Source organism: Symphalangus syndactylus, chromosome 2 (genome assembly GCF_028878055.3).
Source record: "Symphalangus syndactylus isolate Jambi chromosome 2, NHGRI_mSymSyn1-v2.1_pri, whole genome shotgun sequence".
Taxonomy (NCBI): domain Eukaryota; kingdom Metazoa; phylum Chordata; class Mammalia; order Primates; family Hylobatidae; genus Symphalangus; species Symphalangus syndactylus.
In genome coordinates, this window is record NC_072424.2 from 127,725,778 (window position 1) to 127,745,933 (window position 20,156).

At 48.6% G+C, this 20,156-nt stretch overlaps 1 protein-coding gene across 1 annotated transcript; it reads left to right on the forward strand.

The window, feature by feature from the left end:
• Nucleotides 1–1,279: 1,279 nt before the first annotated feature.
• Nucleotides 1,280–8,147, forward strand: LOC129475219 (UL16-binding protein 2). Its single transcript, XM_055267341.2, has 5 exons — nt 1,280–1,401; nt 4,517–4,780; nt 5,313–5,594; nt 6,261–6,392; nt 7,660–8,147. The coding sequence occupies exons 1-4, from the start codon at nt 1,326–1,328 to the stop codon at nt 6,368–6,370; spliced, it is 732 nt and encodes a 243-aa protein (XP_055123316.1). The 5' UTR covers nt 1,280–1,325; the 3' UTR covers nt 6,371–6,392; nt 7,660–8,147.
• The last annotated feature ends 12,009 nt before the right edge of the window (nt 8,148–20,156 follow it).

Genomic DNA, 20,156 nt, shown 5'->3' on the forward strand with positions numbered 1-20,156 from the left:
TCAGGGAGCAGGAGGGTGTTCTGTATTGTGGGAACATAAGGGACACACATGGGAGGGGGCATTTGTGCCCGGCTTTGAAGGGTGGCTGGCCCTTTGCCCAGGGGGAACAGGCCAGCAGAATGCCCTGACAGTGGGGAACCACCAGGAACTTTCACTTGAACCTGCTCTTCTGAGCCCCCTGTGCCATCCGTGAACCTGGGCCCCGGCGGCTGCTGAACTGGGAGCTCAGGGCCAGTCTCTCTGAGGAGCTTTCTAAATCAGCGAGTGTGTCACAGGTTGAGATTTTAGGAACGAGGTCCTCAATGCTGTCCTCGATTTTAATGAGTAGACTCTTTTGGCCAATCTGCATTGGGCAGAGCAGGAACAAGACATAATTTTTTAAGATATTTTTTAAAGCTGTTTAATTTTGGTAAAAACATAGAAGATAAAATTTACCATCTTGACCAATTGTTTAGTGTACAATATGTTGTTTTAAACCTCTGGAACCCTGCCTGCTGTTCCTGTAATAAAACCTAGCCCAGGCCAGGCTCGGTGGCTAATGCCTGTAATCCCAGCACTTTGGGAGGCCGAGACGGGTGGATCACCTAAGGTCGAGTTTGAGACCAGGCTGGCCAACAAGATGAAACCCCATCTCTACCAAAAATACAAACAATTCGCCGGGCATGGTGGAGGGCGCCTGTAATCCCAGCTACTGCGGAAGCTGAGGCCAGAGAATCCCTTGAACCCGGGAGGCAGCGGTTGCGGTGAGCCGAGATCACGCCACTGCACTGCAGCCTGGGCAACAAGAGCGAAACTCCATCTCTAAATAAACAAACAAATAAATAACAAAACCTAGCTCGGACGGTAACCACGTCCACTGGGAACTGGGGAAGTAGTGGAGGGGATGCGATCAGGCCCGTGGCTGTGCCCGGAGCATGATGAGCCAGGGACCCCGCGGCGCAAGTGGAGGGAGGGAGAGTGTCGCGGGCCCAGGCGGGGGACAGGCAGACGCCGCCGCCGCTGAATATTCCTCTGCAAGTTTCTTCACCTTCAATAGAAAATGCTGTGATGATTAAATGAGTCTGTCCTGGAAGGAACCGTGTCCTGGCAGGAGCCGGGCGGACACCCACACACCAACCCGAAGGGGGCTGGGGCAAAGGGGAAGGACGCCTGGAAAGGGGAGGGACACCGTCAGGGGCAGCCAATCATATTTCTAGCCGCGTGACGCTATGAGGGCGGGAAACAAGGAGCTGGCCCAGGCATAAGCCAGCTTTAAAACCTTGAGGTGATTCATCTTCCAGGCTCTCCTTCCATCAAGTCTCTCGTCCTAGCGCTTTGGGTCCCCAATGGCAGCGGCCGCCGCTACCAAGATCCTTCTGTGCCTCCCGCTGCTGTCCGGCTGGTCCCGGGCTGGGCGAGCCGGTGAGTTCGTGGATGGAGCCTAAGCCGGGCGGTGACAAAACCTGGGGGGCTGTGAACTGCCGCAGGTTTCAGAGGAGGGGAGGCTTCTGGAAGGACGGGGGAGATCTCCCCGAACTGCGCCCCCGTTCAGTTCCGATCGGCGGCTCCTTCCTGCCGGGTCCACCCCCCGAGGCTGCTTCTTGCCCGGGAAGAGGCGAAAAGGAGCGGGGTGGAAAGGAGGCTGGCAGGAGGGTGGAGGGGCCAGAGGGCTGCAGAGAGCGAGGCGGGGCGGGGATCCCTGGTGCAGCCTGGCAGTCACACCCGCCCTCGGGAAGGAAAAACCAGAGTCCCCGGAACCGGAGCTGGGGACAGGACAGGGGTGAAGCGGGGTTCCACAGGGACGCGATCACAGACACCCCCACCAGCCACAGGCCTGCTCTGCTCTCACCTGCTCTCCACCACAAAAACCCTCCAGCACCCCCAGGGCTGCGTGCCCTTGAATTTTTCCCTGCACTTTCCTGTAGAAACTCACCTGCACCCAGGGGCTCAGCGGACACCCGCCACCCCTCCCCTCACCATCCACTGCCACCACCCAGGTCACATCCTCTTACTGCCCACCTCAGCCCAGCTGGTCACCCCAGAGGTCTCCCCATCCATGAAGGAGACCTCACCACCTACACCACGTTGCACCTTCTGCCTCTTGCCTGAGGACACACCCCAGCAAGCACACCCCAAGCTCCCCTCAGAACCTGTGCAGGGGAGATGGGAAGCACCATTTCCTCCAGGATGACCCTGGGAACTTTGGTGGGTGGAGGCGCCCACTTCTGCCCTTGGGGCCCAGACCTGCCTGTTCTTCCTACTGGGGCACCAGCGTCATAGAGAATAGTCACTGTGTAGACAGGGGTCAGCAAACCCTTTCTAGAAAGGGAGCAAGGATGCCCTGTGATCTTTGCAGGCCGTGGGTTCTCCATCTCTTTGTCCAGTCCTGCCCCTTTGTAGAGCAACAGCAGGCAATGGCAACCTTCAAATGAGGGGTGACCAGATTTGGACCCTTTCCTAGGTTGCTGATCCCAGATCACAGGATTACAGTGTCCCATTGAATAGTGCCCCATCCCCTAGGGTGTCATCTCCAAGTGATGTCTCAGGTGTCAGTTGGAGTGTAGAAGGTGGTCCAACCTTGCCTGTGGCTTCTGGGTGGTGTGGATGTGATGGGAGTGGGGGTCCCATAGTTGGGGGCTTATTCTCCCCTCCTTTGCTGCTGAGTGGCATCTATGGTCCATGGGGGCCATGAGGGACCCTCCCTGAAGCCCCAGGTGTGAGCTGAGGGTGAGGGGGCGCAGCCACGTGGTGTCCTGGGGATCGGGGCCAACTGCTTGTGCAGCTTCTTGGTTCCTGGTGGCCCTGCTCCTGCCCATCCCAGGAGAACCACCTGCGTCTTCTTGCTGCCGTGCCTATCTTCCTAATGACCTAGAGGGTGAGGAGCCCACCAGTAATGGGCAGCTCTAAGGCTGGATGGTCACTGCCCTTGCATGGCAAAAGGCCCCATCTCTGCCAAGGCACAGTACTCTACAGGAGCCACTGTTTAATGTTGAGATTTCCTTGCTGTGAGTGGCGTTGCCTTGCCTCTGAACATTCACATGGAATCTCTGTTGTGATTCTCCAATTAGACATTGTGACCACATGTACCTCTAGGATATTAGGGAGTCTTGGGTCATTGGGCACTTAAGGCAGGTCCAGCCTCACTCATCATTCATGGATTGTCTACGGCTGCTTTTGAGCTTCAACAGCAGAGTTGAGTAGTTACAATGGAGAATATATTCCCTGCACACCTTTACATGTTTACAACATTGCCCTTCACAGCAAACTCTAGTGGCCATAAATATCTTTGGAGAAGGCCACAAGGACGCATTGTACTTGCTGCGGGGTTAAAGGGTCCTTCCTCACTGGAAACTGGTGTCTTCTTCTAGTCATGTGTTCAAGGTCTGAGAAGTGGCTTCATTCTGCAAATTAGGCAAAGCAGACTTGTTCTTGAAGGACTGGCTACTTTCAGCCTCCTGGTCACCAATCATTTGTTTTATCTCTGTTTCTTGTAATTATTTAAATCCAGCAGTATCCAGGTTGGGTTTCCATCTCTTTTGGACCTTGGACCCCTTTGATCTATAAGCCATGGGCATAACTTTGTATAACTGAGGTCCCCAGCTGTCACTGTGACTTCTCTAATCATTTCCATCATTGCACCCTCCTTGCTCCTGACAGTTGACAACATCTACCTGGAATCTGTAATATCAGAATTTTTCACCCCATTACTCTGGGAGCCCATTTCAGGAACAGCATCTCCTACTCCCAACCCTGGCCTTTAGCAATAGGCATCCCTCAACTTCATTCCATTCTGGTGCCTTCTCATGGGGCCTTCTTTATATGGTGGGTAAACAGGAGTCCTCCAGGCTTCCCATAACCACAGTGGATGGACATTGTTCTGGATTTTCACACTTAGACCCCTCTGGCATGGGCACTTCTCTGAGCCTGTAATCCCTCCCTCTACTACCTGCCTTAGATTTTCAGATGTTCTATTTCTTGCTGCGTGGGCCATCCCTTTGTCCAAAGTTTCAGGAAGGCCTCGTCATAACAGATGCATGCCATCACCAGGGGCTTTGCCAACATGTTAAATCCTGTGACCATGATAATTAACTCTTCTTTATCCAAAGGAGTTCCATCCTCACTCTGTTCCACCATGCACCAGCATGCTCAGGGACATCCCTCACACCCTCTCCTACCTCCCACAGTCAACGTGGGCTGCTGCTGAAGATCCTCTGGCATCCAGGCCCTTCCTCCTCTAGCAGGCCTGGCACCTCTCTAGGAAGGTCATATGTTGACTGATGTGGGCAGAGGGGCAGTGGGACATGTCTGGGGACATGTGGTTCCTCAGCAGGCAGAGACCTCCTCCTCCTCCTCCTTGTCCTCATGCAAGGGGCGAGCACTCGCCTTAATCTTGTGGACACCACAGTTCTGGAGGGGGCACCACTCCTTCCTGGGCCAGCCCAGCCCGCAAAAGGCATCCTCTTATTGTCACAGTGTGGAGGGGGGCTAACAGGGGTCTTTTTCTCCCCACCCACCCCTCGCCTGCCTTTCTCCACAGACCCTCACTCTCTTTGCTATGACATCACCATCATCCCTAAGTTCAGACCTGGACCACGGTGGTGTGCGGTTCAAGGCCAGGTGGATAAAAAGACTTTTCTTCACTATGACTGTGGCAACAAGACAGTCACACCTGTCAGTCCCCTGGGGAAGAAACTAAATGTCACAAAGTCCTGGAAAGCACAGAACCCAGTACTGAGACAGGTGGTGGACATGCTCACAGAGCAACTGCTTGACGTTCAGCTGGAGAATTACACACCCAGGGGTAAGTTTCAGATGGCCCAGGACAGGAGGGAGCAGATACAGTGGTAGGTTAGAGGCATTTATAGTTTTCATGTAAAAATACAAATGGGTACTGGGTGCGGTGGCTCACGCCTGTAATCCCAGCACTTTTGGAGGCCGAGGTGGGCTAATTACAAGGTCAGGTATTCGAGACCAGCCTGACCAACATGGTGAAACACTGTCTCTACTAAAAGTGCAAAAATTTGCTGGGTGTGGTGGCGCATGCCTGTAATCCCAGCTACTTGGGAGGCTGAGGCAGGAGGAGTGCTTGAACCCAGCAGGCAGAGGCTGCAGTGAGCCGAGGTTGTGCCACTGCACTCCAGCCTGGGCAACAGAGTGAGACTCCGTCTCAAAAAAAAAAAAAATACAAATGGGAAGGTCATCTCACCCCTTAAGAGGCCTAGAGGCAAGGCCAAGATGTGGCAGAGAGAGTAAGGCCAGGAAATTGTAAGCAGAGGAGGATGGGGGTGCAAAATTTGTCAAGACCAGAGCTGATCTCTCTCTGCTGGGGGCAGAACCCCTCACCCTGCAGGCCAGGATGTCTTGTGAGCAGAAAGCCGAAGGACACAGCAGTGGATCTTGGCAGTTCAGTTTCGATGGGCAGATCTTCTTCCTCTTTGACTCAGAAAATGGAATGTGGACAACGGTTCATCCTGGAGCCAGAAAGATGAAAGAAAAGTGGGAGAATGACAAGGATGTGACCAAGTCCTTCTATTACATCTCAATGGGAGACTGCACAGGATGGCTTGAGGACTTCTCAATGGGCATGGACAGCACCCTGGAGCCAAGTTCAAGAGGTAACAGGAGAAAAAGAAACGGGGATCTCGAATGAGATCAGAAATGGTGATCTCAAGAAACTAGTCCTTGAGTTCAGCTTCAATCATCCCAGTGTACACGTTTATGTTAAAATGACCTCCTCATGAGGGGCTCCTCCTGGGGGTGCTGGTGTGCCTGTGCTCTCCCATCCTCCTCTCCCTTCTCCCTCCTGACTCGTATTCCTCACTGCACTTGCTTCTGCTGCCCGCACTGTGGATTTCTCACCAGCCTTGAAACTGCAGGTGTCACCGTGTTTTCAGACCTTTCTCCTTAGTGTTTCCTCTTTTGAGAATCACTTTTCCTTTCCTTTCCCTGGTCTGGTTCTGGAAATCCATTAAAACCACCTCCAACGCCAGCCCAGAGACCCTCCCCTCCCCAACTCTCGGGCATCACCTCCTCTTCCGCCACAGCAGGAGGGTGGGGTGTGCTGTCACTTTGCTTCCCTCAGCAGCTGTGTGAGCTCCCTGAGGACAGGGGACATCCCACTGTCCCTTCCTAACCTAGGACCTGTCACACCGGCTGCCTCATAGCAGCAGGGGGACAAAACTTCTGCCCTCCAGGACGACGTAGGGTGGCAGGAACTGAGGAGGTGTCTCCTCAGATTTGGGGCCTGGACAAGGGTTGTCACTTTTGTGTTTCCATTTCAGCACCACCCACTGTGTCCTCAGGCACAACCCAACCCAGGGCCACAGCCACCACCCTCATCCTTTGCTGCCTCCTCATCATCCTCCCCTGCTTCATCCTCCCTGGCATCTGAGGAGAGTCCTTTAGAGTGACAGGTACTGTGGGCAAAATTGGAAGGAGGCAAGGAGCAGGTGGGTGAGGAGGCAGGATGGGGAAAGAGAATTCCCAGAGTCCCACCCCTCCCCATGGCTGGGACCTTCTCATCCTGACATGAGACAGGTGAATGAGACCTTGTGTCACCTGTTGGCAATGTTGGCAATGACCTGGGCAGCTCAGCCCTGAGTACTGATGGATTCTCACCTTCAGAGTCCAGAGGGAAAAGCCCATACCAAGGCTCAGGGTCTGTTGAGCTTGAGAAGGTTTAGCAAGTTCAGCTCTGATTCAGAGCAGGTTCCTATTGAGGAAGGGTGTGTGGCCTGCAGGCAGCAGGAATTCGACATGAGCAGGCAGTCCTCTTAATTGGGTTAGGTGCATCATGGTAGCTTCACATGAGGTGTGACAAGGGAAGGGGGATTCCATCTCTGAGGCTAAGAGAGATCTGGGTGTAATCCCAGGAGGAAGGGGCTGGGAGAGCCTTGGTACACCTAATTGAAAAGGAGGGAGTGCAGGGATGCCTTCCCACAGAAAGTGGCTTGGGTTCCAGGAATTAAGGTGAAGGTGAAGAGAGGAGGCTGCTCAAGAGAAGGATTTTTAAAAAATCCGTCCCATGGACACGTGGGGTTTGAATTTGGGCCCTGAGGCAGCTCCCCTGCCATCACCCTCCTGCACACCCCAGATCCTGAGCCCGCTGATGGCCCTGCCAGGAGCAGAGTGGACTTAGAGGAAGGGGGGTCTGAGCTGCTGCTGGGGTTCCACGGGCACCACTGGGCTGGACCAGGAATGGATAAGGTGGAACAGGGACAGACACCTTCAGAACTACGGGTGCTGCTCCCAGTGTGAGGAGAGGCTCAAGAAGAAGGGGAAAGAAGGATGTTTGCCTGCAGGCCCACCAAAGGCCAAGGGCACAGGAATACAGAGCCCTCTCTTTGGAAGTCTGCCCCACCCCTTGCCATGTTTTAGGCCCTGTCATCAGATGATAGAGAGGGCCTTGAGTGAGGGCGCGGACCCATCACTACCAGCTTCAGACCTGTGGGCCCCTCCACACCATCCCCTGGTCAGGTGCAGGGCCTGGGCTGACTCTGTGATGTGACAAAGGAGGAAAGAGGTAGGTCCAAGCTGCAGTCGCCAGGATTGGGGCTCAAGGGAAAAATAGGCTCCTTAGTGCAGGGGGCTCCGAGACATGGAGTGACTGGGGAAAGATTACCCTGGAAAAGTGATCCGGGTTCTCTGCCCCTTCAACCAACATTTGTGTCCTTTCTGAAGGTTAAAGATGATACCAAAAAGCCCCTGTGAGCACGGTCTCGATGAAACCCACCCTTCTGGCTGGCCACCTGCCCACCACCTACTGTGTATGTCCAGCGGCCTCCAGCAGATCATGATGACATCATGGACCCAATAGCTCATTCACTGCCTTGATTCCTTTTGCCAACAATTTTACCAGCAGTTATTCCTAACATATTATGCTATTTTCTCTTGGTGCTACCTGATGGAATTCCTGCACTTAAAGTTCTGGCTGACTAAACAAGAGATATCAACATTTTCTTTCTTCTGTTTTTGTTTGGAAAATCCATTACTTCTTTGAATGATGATCTCTTTCTTGCAAATGATATTGTCAGTAAAATAATCGCGTTAGACTTCAGACCTCCGGGGATTCTTTCCATGTCCTGAAAGAGAATTGTTTAATTATTTAATCGGAAAAAATTTATATTAATGATTGTTTCCTTTAGTAATGTATTGCCCTGTACTGATATTTAAATAAAGAGTTCTATTTTCCAAAAACCTACTGAGTTTAGAATTTTGTTGTATTACTCAGTAGAGAATTAATGTTATTTCATTTTTCCTCCATGATATGGAGTAATAAATGAGCGATTCTACCAGACTTTGTGTGGAAAAAGAGAATCTGCAAACTACAAAGCATGGCTGAAAAAAATCAGAGACAACACAAATACATGGAAAAATATTTCATGCTCATGGATTGGAGAATCAATATAGCTAAAATGGCTGTATTTCCAAAAGCAATTTATAGATGCAACACTATCTCTATCAATACCAATGTCATTTTCCACAAATTAGAAAAATCTAATCAAAAAGGTATTTGGAATTAAAAAAGAGCCCAAATCGCCAAAACAATCATAAGCAAAAAGAACAAAGCCAGAGGCATCACATTGCCTGACTTCAAACTATAATATAAGGCTACGGTGATCAAAACAGAATGGTACTGGTACCAAAATAGACACTTAGATCAGTGGAACAGAATAGAGAGCTCAGAAAGAAACCTTCACACCTTCTAACCTTCAACAAAATCAACAAAAACAAGCAATGGGGAAAGAGTCCCAATTCAACAAATGGTGCTGGGATAACTGGCTAGCCATGTGCAGAAGAATGAAACTGAACCTCTACCTTTCACCATATATGTAAAACAACTCGATGTGAATTAAATATTTAAATGTAAGTCCTAAAAGTATAAAAATCCTGGAAGATAACCTAGGAAATGCCACTTTGGACATAGGGCCTGACAAAGATATCATGATGAAGACACCAAAAGTATTTGCAACCAAAAACAAAAATTGACAAATGTGACCTCATTAAACTAGAGCTTCTCCACAGTAAAATAAATTATCAACACAGTAAACAGCCTATAGAATGGGAACAATATCTGCAATCTATGCATCTGGCAAAGCTGTAATATCCAGAATCTGTACGGAACTTAACTCAACAAGCAAGAACGAAATTGCAATTAAAAAATAAGCAAAGAATGTGAACAGACACTTTTCAAAAGAAGACCTCCAAGTGGCCAACAAACATGAAAAATGCTCTTTGGGAAGCCGCAGTGGGGAGATCACAAGGTCAAGAGTTTGAGACCAGCCTGACCAACATGGTGAAACTCCGTCTCTACTAAAAATACAAAAATTAGCCAGCTGTGGTGGCGCATACCTATAAACTGTAATGGTGCATAGTCTAATGTTGAAACTATAAAATACCTTGGACTGGTACTTTCTAGTGTTTTCCAGCAGATGGCACTGCTCATTTTTCAAATATTTCAATAAGCCCAGAGAGTTTGCTCACAGCGAGTGAGCCTTGAGCTCTTTGGCACTGAGGACAAAGAGCAGAGGGGTGCACTCTGCTGGCCCAGCAGTTCTGCCCCGGGGGAGGATTCTCTTCTGCTGCAGTGAAAACCAACAGGTCGCTGCTTCATCCCAAAGGGACCAGGAAGATAGGTGAGAGTGAGGAGCTGTCTGAGTGTTTCAGATCACACAGTGACTGCCTACTTGATGGCTTCAGAACTCCTTCATGAGCTGGGAGACAGCCCCCGAGGTGAAAGGTGCATGGGCAGGATGGGCCCGACATGACAACTCTCGAGATGACACACACTTTCTCTCATGTGTTTCTGTGTGTCTTTGTGTGTGCCCGTGTATGTGCATGGCTGTCTGTATTTCTGCATACATTTATGTATGTGTGTGTGTTTGTGTGAATGTGTCTGTGCCTGTGTGGTGTGAGTGTGTGTGTGACTGTGCCTGCATGTCTCTGTGTGTGTGCATGTGTGTCTGTGTGTGTGTGTGATAACATGCCGTATGAATGATGAATTGATTTTTCTGGTTGATTTGCTGTGGAGGGAGACAGGGACTCCAGGGGGGTTCCTGCCCACTCCTTGTTCCCTGTCTTCTGACATTCCCTCCTCCCTGTGGAAAGAGTCTACCCCAGTAACTGAGGGTTCGTTAGTGCAGACGTCTCACAGCTCTCCAAAGTTCTGTGATATTTGTATCCCCAGGCCTCCTCCTCATGCTTGTCCATCTGCTGGATGCCCTGTCTTCTCGAGGCCTCCTGGCCATGCTGTATTCTTCCTATGCCTAAAAGAACAGTCTGAAATGCCAGCTCCCGAGAAGCCTCCATGCAACTCTCCAGGCAGAGTGAGTCACCCCCTCTTCTGCCCCCCGATAGCCTCAACCTCCGCGAGGACATCACATCAGCAGCAGCGGCCACGTGGGTGTTTATTTCTATCCTTGGATTCTAGGTGACTTGAGGACCGGACACATCCATCACCCACATGTAAACCCAGCACCTAGCCTACTGGTTGCCATACTATAGGGTTTAAGATGCATGAGAGGAATCCAATCATCAGACTACCCCAGGGCTGCTAGTACTCAGAAGGGGATCCACATAATTTAAGGGATTGGACAAAGGTCTTCATTTCTCTTCTTTCTAGCACCAACCTCCACGGCTCCACTCATCCCTACTCCTTCCTCCTATTAAGATTGGCTGGTCAGGAGAGGAGTAGGGGCAGGAGCGGCTACACCTGGTCTCCTCCACCTCCCATGGTGGTGGGTGCACCGTTGGTGGGACCAGGTACGTGAGACAACCCCTGGGCCTAGCAGACCTGGAGCCTCTCCAGCCCCACGGAGAGCAGGAGGAGCTCTTCAGCCACTTGCAGAGACAGCCAGAGAATGCTTCAAGGACTGCATGGAGCTCTGGAGAAGTGGTGAGTTCAGGACCTTCTTTTGTGGGGCATGAGATATATAGGCAGGATCATTTCTACCAAAGAGGCTGTCACTTTGGCTTATCAATACTTTCATCTCCCTACCCCTTCCAGATCAGAGTGGGTGCCTTACTTGTTTTTATGGATTATTGTGTCAACCAAAATGAGAGGTGAGAATCACCCTAAAGATTTGAAACTTCTTCAAGATTTGACAAATGCACAACATTTTAATGCCCCTCCTATTTTTAGGAAGCTGTGGCTGAAGAAAACATTTTATTGTACAGCATTGCCCAAATTACTTATACAGAATTTTAAAAATCTACATAATGTCATACAACCATGTGAAAAGTAAAACTAAAATGCCATAATTTTTTGGGCCAGTAGTGGTGGCTCATGCCTGTGATCTCAGAACTTTGGGAGGCCAATGCTGGAGGATAGCTTGAAGCTAGGAGTTGGAGATCAGCCATGGCAACATGGTGAGACCCTGTCTCTACAGAAAACTTTAAAAATTAACCAAGTGTAGTAGCATGTGACTGTAGTCCCAGCTCCTCAGGAGGCTAAGGTGGGAGGATGACTTGAGCCTGAGCGTTTGAGGTTGCAGGGAGTTGAGATGGTGCCACGGCACTCCAGACTGGATGGCAGAGTGAGAGCCTGTCTCAAAGAAAACAACAACAAAAACAACAACAGCAGAAGAAATAACAAAACAAATTAAACACAAATAAGCTAAGTTGACAGACTTGTGGGACCCAGATGACCATATAATGCAATGTCCTTCTTTTGATGTAGAAAGGGGTATGCTGAGTGCCAGTATTCCCAGAATGTTCCATCTCATGAAATATGATTTCCTCTGGTAAACCCACTCCTTAGTCCAGGTCCTCTGAGAAGCAGATGCCTACATGGGATTCACATGAGGGGATTTCATTGGTGGAAACCCTGGGGGAACCGTTCAGCAGGAGGCACTTCTGACCCTAAGTGCTGGAGGAGGGACAGGAGGTTGGGCAGGTGCATCCTGCACTACAGTGAATGATGCTGGGACAACTGGACGCCACATGCAGAAGAATGAGGCAGGCCCCTTCCTTACAGCACACACAAAAACTAGCTCTAAATGAATGGCAGATGTCCAGCTAAGACATGAAACTATGATAGTCTCAGAAGAAAATAGAGCAGTAAATTTTTGTGACCCTGGATTTGGCAAACGCTTAACTACTGTAGGCCAGTAGCACAAATGGCAAAATAAAAGGTAGTTTGATTTCATTTTATGCAAATGTAAAACTTTTGTGCTTCGAAAAAGACTCCATTTAGAAGGTAAAAAGAAAACTTACAGAATGAGAGAAAATAATTGAAAATCATGTATCTGGTAAGGGACTGTTATTCTGAGTATATAAAGAACTCTTGCAACTCAATATTATAAAATGAAGTAACCCAATTTAAATATATGCAAGGAATTTGAATAGACATTTCTCCAAAGTGAGACAGGTATACTACACGGTGGTCTCAAAAGAATGGGAAATTTTAGGCAGCAGTTTCAGGTGACTAGCAAAAGGAATCTGTTGAAACATCTGCAGCGGCTCTGGGCTGATAAGTTGCTGAAAAACAGGGTGTGGACCAAGCTGACTAAGAATGAGTGGATCCAACATGGCCCTGGATTTGACCCTAGGTTTCACCTGGGACCTCAGTGCATGCTCATAAACATACTAAACACACACCAGCCAGCTCCCTAGCAGTTCTGAGAATACCCATATTTGGTGTAAAAATTCGAGGCACCAGAGTTCTGAGAATCCCTGTCCTTCTTCCAGGAATTTTCATGAATATTCCACCCCTTGGTTGAAGAAACCCAGAAAGGTGGCAGCCCCAAACCCCCTTGCCTCTGCCTGTCTCTTGAGTTCCCCTGCACTCCCTTTACTTGAGTGTGTGCTTTTCCTTTTACAATAAACCTCCATCCTTTCTCTATTTCTTACTGGTCTTTGAATTCACTTCCCCAAGCGCTGCTAAGAGCCCCGCACCGGCTGGGGTCGCGGTCCCACCCGCGTTTGGTGTTTGGGGACCTCCGCTTGCCCACTGGCATCAGAAGAAGAATGCAAATGGCAGTGAGCCCAGGAAAAGGTGCTCAGTGTCCACAGACCTCAGGGAAATGCCAACCGCACCCACAAGGCGACGCCTCACCCCGCTGGAATGGGCGACCCCAAACACTGTGAGGCTGGAGGGGGTGGGGCCTGCGTTCCTTACAGGGCAGAGAGCAGGAGAGGGAGAGTTGGTGGAGTGTAGGGGGCTGTTCATGTGTCATCCTCTTCCCATTTTCCTGGCGGAGGTTTCTCATTGTTCTCTGGCCCTCCCTGCTTCCTTCCTCTCCCTTTCTCTGGTTCTCCCTCCCATCCTTCATTTCCAACTATCCCAAAGTTTTCTCGTCCCCACGACATCCATGCTCGGGGCCCCCAGCCCTGCGTAGAAACCAGGAGCCCTGGACCGCGAGCGGCGGGATCCGGGAGGCGACAACTTGACGCCCCTGCGGGACCCTGGACACTCAGGACCTAGTGCGTCCTGGCGCCCTCCTGTAGCAGCCCCAGGGCAAGGAGGATGGGGGTCCTCGCGGGGCCCACGCTGTCGGAGCCCCACAGATTCGAGCGGGACGGTGAGGTCTACACACAGAGCGGGTGACAAAGTACCTGCGAGGATGAAGGAGGGACCTCGTGCTCTTCACCCCACCAGGCCCGGCATTTCCTTGATCCTTCTGACACGGGAACCGCGGGTCCCTCGCCGCGACCAGCGAGTCATCCCAGGTCTTCGAAAGACCGTTTTTTTCCGGACGCTGTGGACCCGGAGGCCCGGGGGTATCGGCCGGCAGCGGCGCACCCACTCTGGGGTCTCCACAGGGCAGGACCTGGGTCCTGAGCTCGGGCGAAGCGGACGCCCTGGGCGGATCCCGCAGAAGCCAGAGAGGACGCGGAGGGGTGGAAACTGAAATCTCCAGGAGCGAACTTTACCCGAAAGTCATCTGTGGTTGAAATCAGCAATCGCCTGTAATATCCCCCGTGTGACAACACCGTTTGGTAAATATCTAGAACCAGTGCCTCGTCACTGCAGCAGCCCCACGCGCCCCTGCTCGGGACCCTCGGAGCCCACAACAAATCAGGCGAGCCCATCCGGTGACCCGCCCTGGGGCCCCGGCTCCACTCTTTCTTACTTCTTCACCTACATATTCGCACCTGTTTGAGGATCGAAACCATGAAAAGTCATGTGTGAAAGGCTCCCCCGCCCCTGCCTGCGTCCGGAATGAGACATTATTGGATTCTTTTCATCTTTCCAGGGAGTCTTTATGCCATTTCAAACGCGTATGTATAGATATTCTTAATTCAGACTTTGATGTTTTTAACTCTTGATGAAACCTGTCTCCCTGTCTTTCAGTTTCCCCTCCCTCTATAGTGGATGTTTCACCATCCTCTGCCCAAGCTGTGTCATCACAATCACAGACAAGAGTGTCGCCAGCATTGCCATGCGTGACATGAGACGCTTTAAAGGTGCATTAATTTACACAGCAAATCTGTGTCTGCAAATCTATTCCACACAATTAAATTGAGATTCATGCAAGCACAGTTTCTGCAGCATTTCGTTTTTCTAAAAGTAACTGACTGGAGACCATCTGGATCTTCAGACAGACACTGGTTACATTTGTTGTGATGCAGTCATTCTATGTAATGTGCAGAGATAAAAAGGAAAAGAATCTGTACGTGCGGGTATTGGAAAATCTTGAAAGTGTGTTATTTTGAGATAGAATCTGCGTTCAGCAGAGTGCCTGTGGGCTTATATTTGTTTTAAAAACCAGCATTGGTATATGTACACATCTCTACTGTTAGTAAGGAAAACAGTATTTCCTTAACTTATTGCCAGTCTGTTTATTTGTTTTAGGAAAAATCAATATAGCTGAAAAGTCATGGTGGCAGGAATTGGACATCACTCGCCAAGATTCTACACTGCCCTACACATCATCCCAGCTGAGGTTGCTGGAGGAAGAGGATGTGGAATGCGGTCACATTTCAGTGAAAAACCTGAAGTCAAACTGGACCAGGTGTCTTGCCTCGTTCTCTGCCTCTTCACCCAACCCCCACCTGGTCAGGCAGTGACCCTGGAGGCGCTGGGACGATGCTTGGTGGGCAGTGAAGATGGGGAGCCAATTTTGGGAGCATAGTGAACATGGAGAGTCGGGACCCCACAGCAGCTGGGGAGGAGCTCATGTGATGCTGGGAGCACTGGGAAGGCAGGGAGCCTAGGCTCAGCACTCACTGCTCCTCCCATTTGGGACAGGATTGGGGTGGGTGATGAGAAAAGTTTCCTGAGTAGCACAGTTCCCAAGCCTGGCAGAATGGCTCGCCCCGGTTGCCACTATGCCCAGCCCATCCTACACTTTATATTCTGTCAACAGCAATTTTTAAAACACTGTATCCAGAACATAGACAAAGATAACCAACCACATAGGGAGATAAGATAGCAACAGCAAGAACCAGCTGAAATGTGCAACAGAGACAGAAAATACATGAAACCTCTAGATCAGTCCTCTGACAGAAATATAACGCAAGCCAGAAGTGTGAGCCACACAGGGAATTTTAAATATTCTAGTGAACACATTGAAAAAATAAAAAGAAACAGGTGAAATATATTTTTACAACATTTTTAACTCAATATGTTTTAACTAAATTTTTTTAACCAAAATTATTATTTCAACATGTCATCAATGGAAAAATGAATAATGAGACATTTGACATTTTTATACTAAGCCTTTGGAATTTGGTGTGCACCGTATACTGACAGTACTTCTCAATTTACACTAGTTGTATTGCAAGCTCTCAATAGCCTCATGTAGCTAGTAACTGCTGGGTTAGACTTTGCAGCTTTAGATTTTAGAATTATCTTGCCAGGCGCGGTGGCTCACCACTGTAATCCCAGCACTTTGGGAGGCCGAGGCGGGTGGATTACCTGAGGTTGGGAGTTCGAGACAATCCTGACCAACCTGGTGAAACCCCTTCTCTACTAAAAATATGAAAATTTGCTGGGTATGGTAGTGCACGCCTATGGTCCCAGCTCCTCAGGAGGCTGAGGCACGAGAATCAATTGAACCCAGGAAGTGGAGGTTCCGGTGAGCCTAGATCATGCCACTACACTTCAGCTCTGGCCAGAGAGTGAGATTCTGTCTCAAGAAAAAAAAAAAAAATTAGAGTTATCAGGCAGGGATTTAAAAATAACTATGCTTACTATGTTTCAATAGCTTTAAAAAAATGAAAAAAAAATCATAGAGCAAAAATTTTTCCTGGTTTTCTTGCTCTGTTGTTGCTATGGCACATGGGGCCTGCCAGTTACAGCTAAACAGTCAGTTTTGCTGTTTCTAGGCAGAAAAATGCTCACATCACAAGTAAATGTCTATGCATCCCAGGAGGTTTCTCTAGTAATGTATATTTTCATTACTCAGTCGCACTCTTAAAGGTACAATTCTCCTAACTTTTTAACGTTTCCCTAGGGTGCCATCCTGTATGTTAAATCCAAAATTGATGATTTCTTCTCAAAGGCAGTGTTACCATAATTCACACCATTTCGATATATTATAAAAAAGTGTTTAAATGTATTCAACATTGTTCATTAAGCTTCTGTCAGAATCACAAAAATATCTTGTCATGTCTGATTAATTCAACTGAGTTCAGTTTTGAAACAGTACTGCTGTTCTACAACGTTTTAAGCCTAGAATTCATTAGTGTTTCCAATAACTGAAAGGGATGGAGTATTTTACTAAGATATCTATCAAAATTATAATAAATTTAAGACTGTGGGCCGATTTTATGAAACCTATAAAATATAGAAATGATAGGAAGTAAAAATGAATTTAATATAATTCTAGAATTGATTTTGTCTAAAAGCCAGTGTTCAGTGAAAACATTGTTGTTTTTCTCTTCTGCAAACCTGGAGCAAGTAATGCTAGAAATGTGATTTTCTACAGAATTGACAGGTTGGTAAGATGATACGTGACTGAAGTAATATCATTCATCTGTTTAACGTTTATAACCTGGAAACATGCCTTATAATATAGCCAAATGCCTACAAGTTTCAATATACTCCTAAAGATAAGAGACTTTAAGCTCCTATGTTCACAAAGGAGTATTGTCTGTAAATTATATCTCAGTAAGTTTAATATTTATGAAATTATGAAAGGTGGTAGGAGAGAAGACTAACAGTAGCTGAATAAGAGAAAAACAATAAGCTTGTCCGATCTACAAGTGCATCTATGAAAAGGTAGGCTAAAGCAGAAACCATTCTCAGCCTCCTTGAGACTGTGACTAACAGCCTAGAACAGTACAAATCCACTGGATGAAGACAGGAAATAAGGTCAGACTTCTGGCCCCCTCCCCCAAATTACCCCAGAGAAACAATGGAAGGAAGAAGGAAACACTTGGCCCTCAGACTACACAACAGCAACCCTGGTTGCAAGATAACAACGGAGTATTCTTTCTAAAATATGAAGGAAAAGAACTTGAGCCTAGAATTTTTTATCCAGTCAAATTCTCGTTTAAATAGGAAGGTATCTTTTCTGTTGCAGCCATAACAAATTGCCACATACTTACCTGCCTAAATCAGTACATCTTTATTATTTCACAGTCCTCTAGTTTGCAAGCCTGAGATGGCTTGATTGGTTTCTCTTCTCCCAGTTCCTCAAGATCAAGGTCAAGGTCAAGGTCTCCACCTGCTGGGCTCTGATTGGGAGGTTCTGGGAAGCATCTGCTTCCAAGTGCACTCAGGTTGCTGGCAGAATCCAGTCCTTGGACCTGTGGGACTGAGATCCCAGCTTCCCTGCTGGCTGTCAGCTGCAGCCCTTCCCTAACTCCCAGAGGCCCCTCTCCAGTCCTGCTCATGGCCCCCACATCTCAGACCCAGCAACAGTGCATGGAATCCTTCTCATGCTTACAATCTCTCTGACATTGGACGCATCTTTCTTGGCTCCAGCCTGAGAAAATTCTCTGCTTTTTGGAGCTCATGTAATGGCATTGGGCCCACTCAGAGAATCCAGGAAAATCTCTCTATTTTAAGGTCAACTGATGAGTAGCTTTAATTATGACTGTGCAGAGCCTAGACTAGCGGTGCCTAGACTCACAGTACCTAGACTAGTGGTGCCTAGACTAGGAGCAGCTGGTTTCTCTAGGCCCCTCACCCCTTATTATCTCCATCCTCTTCTTCCTGGCCCCCTTTCCTTTCCCATTTTCATAATCATTTCTTCTTTGCTTAAAATACTGGATTTTCCTGCCGCTGGTATGCACCAGGCTGAAACAAACAGGCTAAGATAGCAGCTAGTTGTCCTATCATCAGTGTTTTCTAGAACATATTGTTCTAGAAAACGTACAGGAAACTTGAGGGGGCAGCTTCCGAATCCTGCCCACCACGGTGTATCAGAAATCTTCAAAACATAGAAAACGTGAAGGATATTTGTCTCCTAAGATCCAAGTTGGAAATAGTTTAGAGGAAGGTACCTCAATAGCAAGAGAAACACAGGAGATTGGACAAGAGAACCAAGGAGGACAAGTGACCAAGGAATCTATTCCAGATTACTGTTATCTCACAAGGGGAAATGTGAAGTTAGGATCACAGAAACAAAGAAGTGTAGCTAAGAATAACTGAGAATTACAGCTAGGAAAGCTATCAGGAAAATGCGGCTGGAGGTGGCACGAGAAAGGGATACGAAAACATGCTGAGACTTCTAAAATTAGGAATAAAACAAAACCAATAATACCAATAAATGTGACACATACTGGTATGAGTCATAGGTTAAGGGCGGCCACCCTGAGAAGAAAACTAGAATGTATAACTTTTAAAGCAACATTAAAAAACCCTCAGTATACTGAATGGAACACAGGTACAGAGGGGAAATGCCAGCATTAAAAACACAATAAATACATGTGGACCAGGCACAGTGGCTCACGCCTGTAATCCCTGCACTTTGGGAGGCCGAGGTGGGAGGATCGCTTGAGCTCAGGAGTTCAAGTCCAGCCTGGGCAATATAGGCAGACCCCATCTCTACAGACACAGAAAATTAGCCCAGTGGGTGGCGCATGCTTGTAGTCCTGGCTACTCGGAGGCTGAGGCAGTAAGATGGCCTGAACCCAGGAGTTAGAGGCTGCATTGAGCTGTGATGACAATGCCACTGCACTCCAGCCTGGACAACAGAGGAAGACCCCATATCTTAAAACAAACAAACAGAAAAGATGGCATAGCTGAATCCTAAACAGTAATAATTACAATAAAGGTGAATTGCTAAACTCATCACACAAATCACTGAAACTCCCTGGTTGGATTTTAAAACATCAAATAATATACACTATTTTCAAAAAGCAATGTTAAATGTAAAGATTAAAAATGGAAGGTATCTGCCAAGAAAGGCTACTTTCTTTGTTTGTTTGTTCGTTTCTTTTAGCGACTACAATATGCTTTAGTGTTCTTGGAAAGGACTCAGGGTTTGGCTTTAAATCAGGCTGCATGCTTTTCATCAGTCCCACATCGCTCTCCCCATGCCAAGCTGGCTCCAGCTAGCAATGCCACATTAAATTCCAGGGAGACCTTTAGAAACTTCCAGAAGCCTCCCCTCCTCCTGACCCCCACCCCTGCAGTCCAAGATCTCGTATGTTGGCCCACGACCCCTGTTTAGGGTCCAACCTGGAACTCACCGATCTGACCCACTCCGGACCAGCCTGGTAGCAGGAATAGAGGCTGGAGGCAAACACCAAACTCTGGACCAGCACCTGTGCCACTGGGGACCTGGAGCCCAGGGCGTGACATGCTTGGAGGAAGCAGAGGGCCCCTGTGTGAGTCGCCCTGGCTCTCAAGGCTGTCACAGGTCCAGTGGCCCCACCCTGCCCACTTGCAACTCCAGGCCATGGGTCCGGAAATGCCTGGATTCTTGCTCCTTCTCAGACCCCAACCCTTCTTTTCTCCTTCTCTTTCCTCCTGGCCCCCTTATCTTTTCCCATTTCCATTCCCACTTTCAGACTCGTTCCTTCTTTGTTTAAAACACAGATTTTCGGCTGGGTACTGTGGCTCATGCCTGTAATCCCAGCACTTTGGGAGTCCAAGGCGGGTGGATCATGAAGTCAGGAGTTCAAGACCAGCCTGGCCAACATAGTGAAACCCCGTCTCTACTAAAAATACAAAAAAACTAGCCGGGTGTGTTGGCGGGCACCTGTAATCCTAGCTACTCGGGAGGCTGAGGCTGGAGGAGCGCTTGAACCTGGGAGGTGGAGGTTGCAGTGAGCTGACATTG

Coding starts and splice junctions, on each gene's coding strand:
- LOC129475219 (XM_055267341.2), top strand. CDS start 1,326: ATGGCAGCGGCCGCCGCTACCAAGATCCTTCTGTGCCTCCCGCTGCTG. Junction 4,781..5,312: donor GGAGAATTACACACCCAGGG/GTAAGTTTCAGA, acceptor TGCTGGGGGCAG/AACCCCTCACCCTGCAGGCC. Junction 5,595..6,260: donor CCTGGAGCCAAGTTCAAGAG/GTAACAGGAGAA, acceptor TTTCCATTTCAG/CACCACCCACTGTGTCCTCA.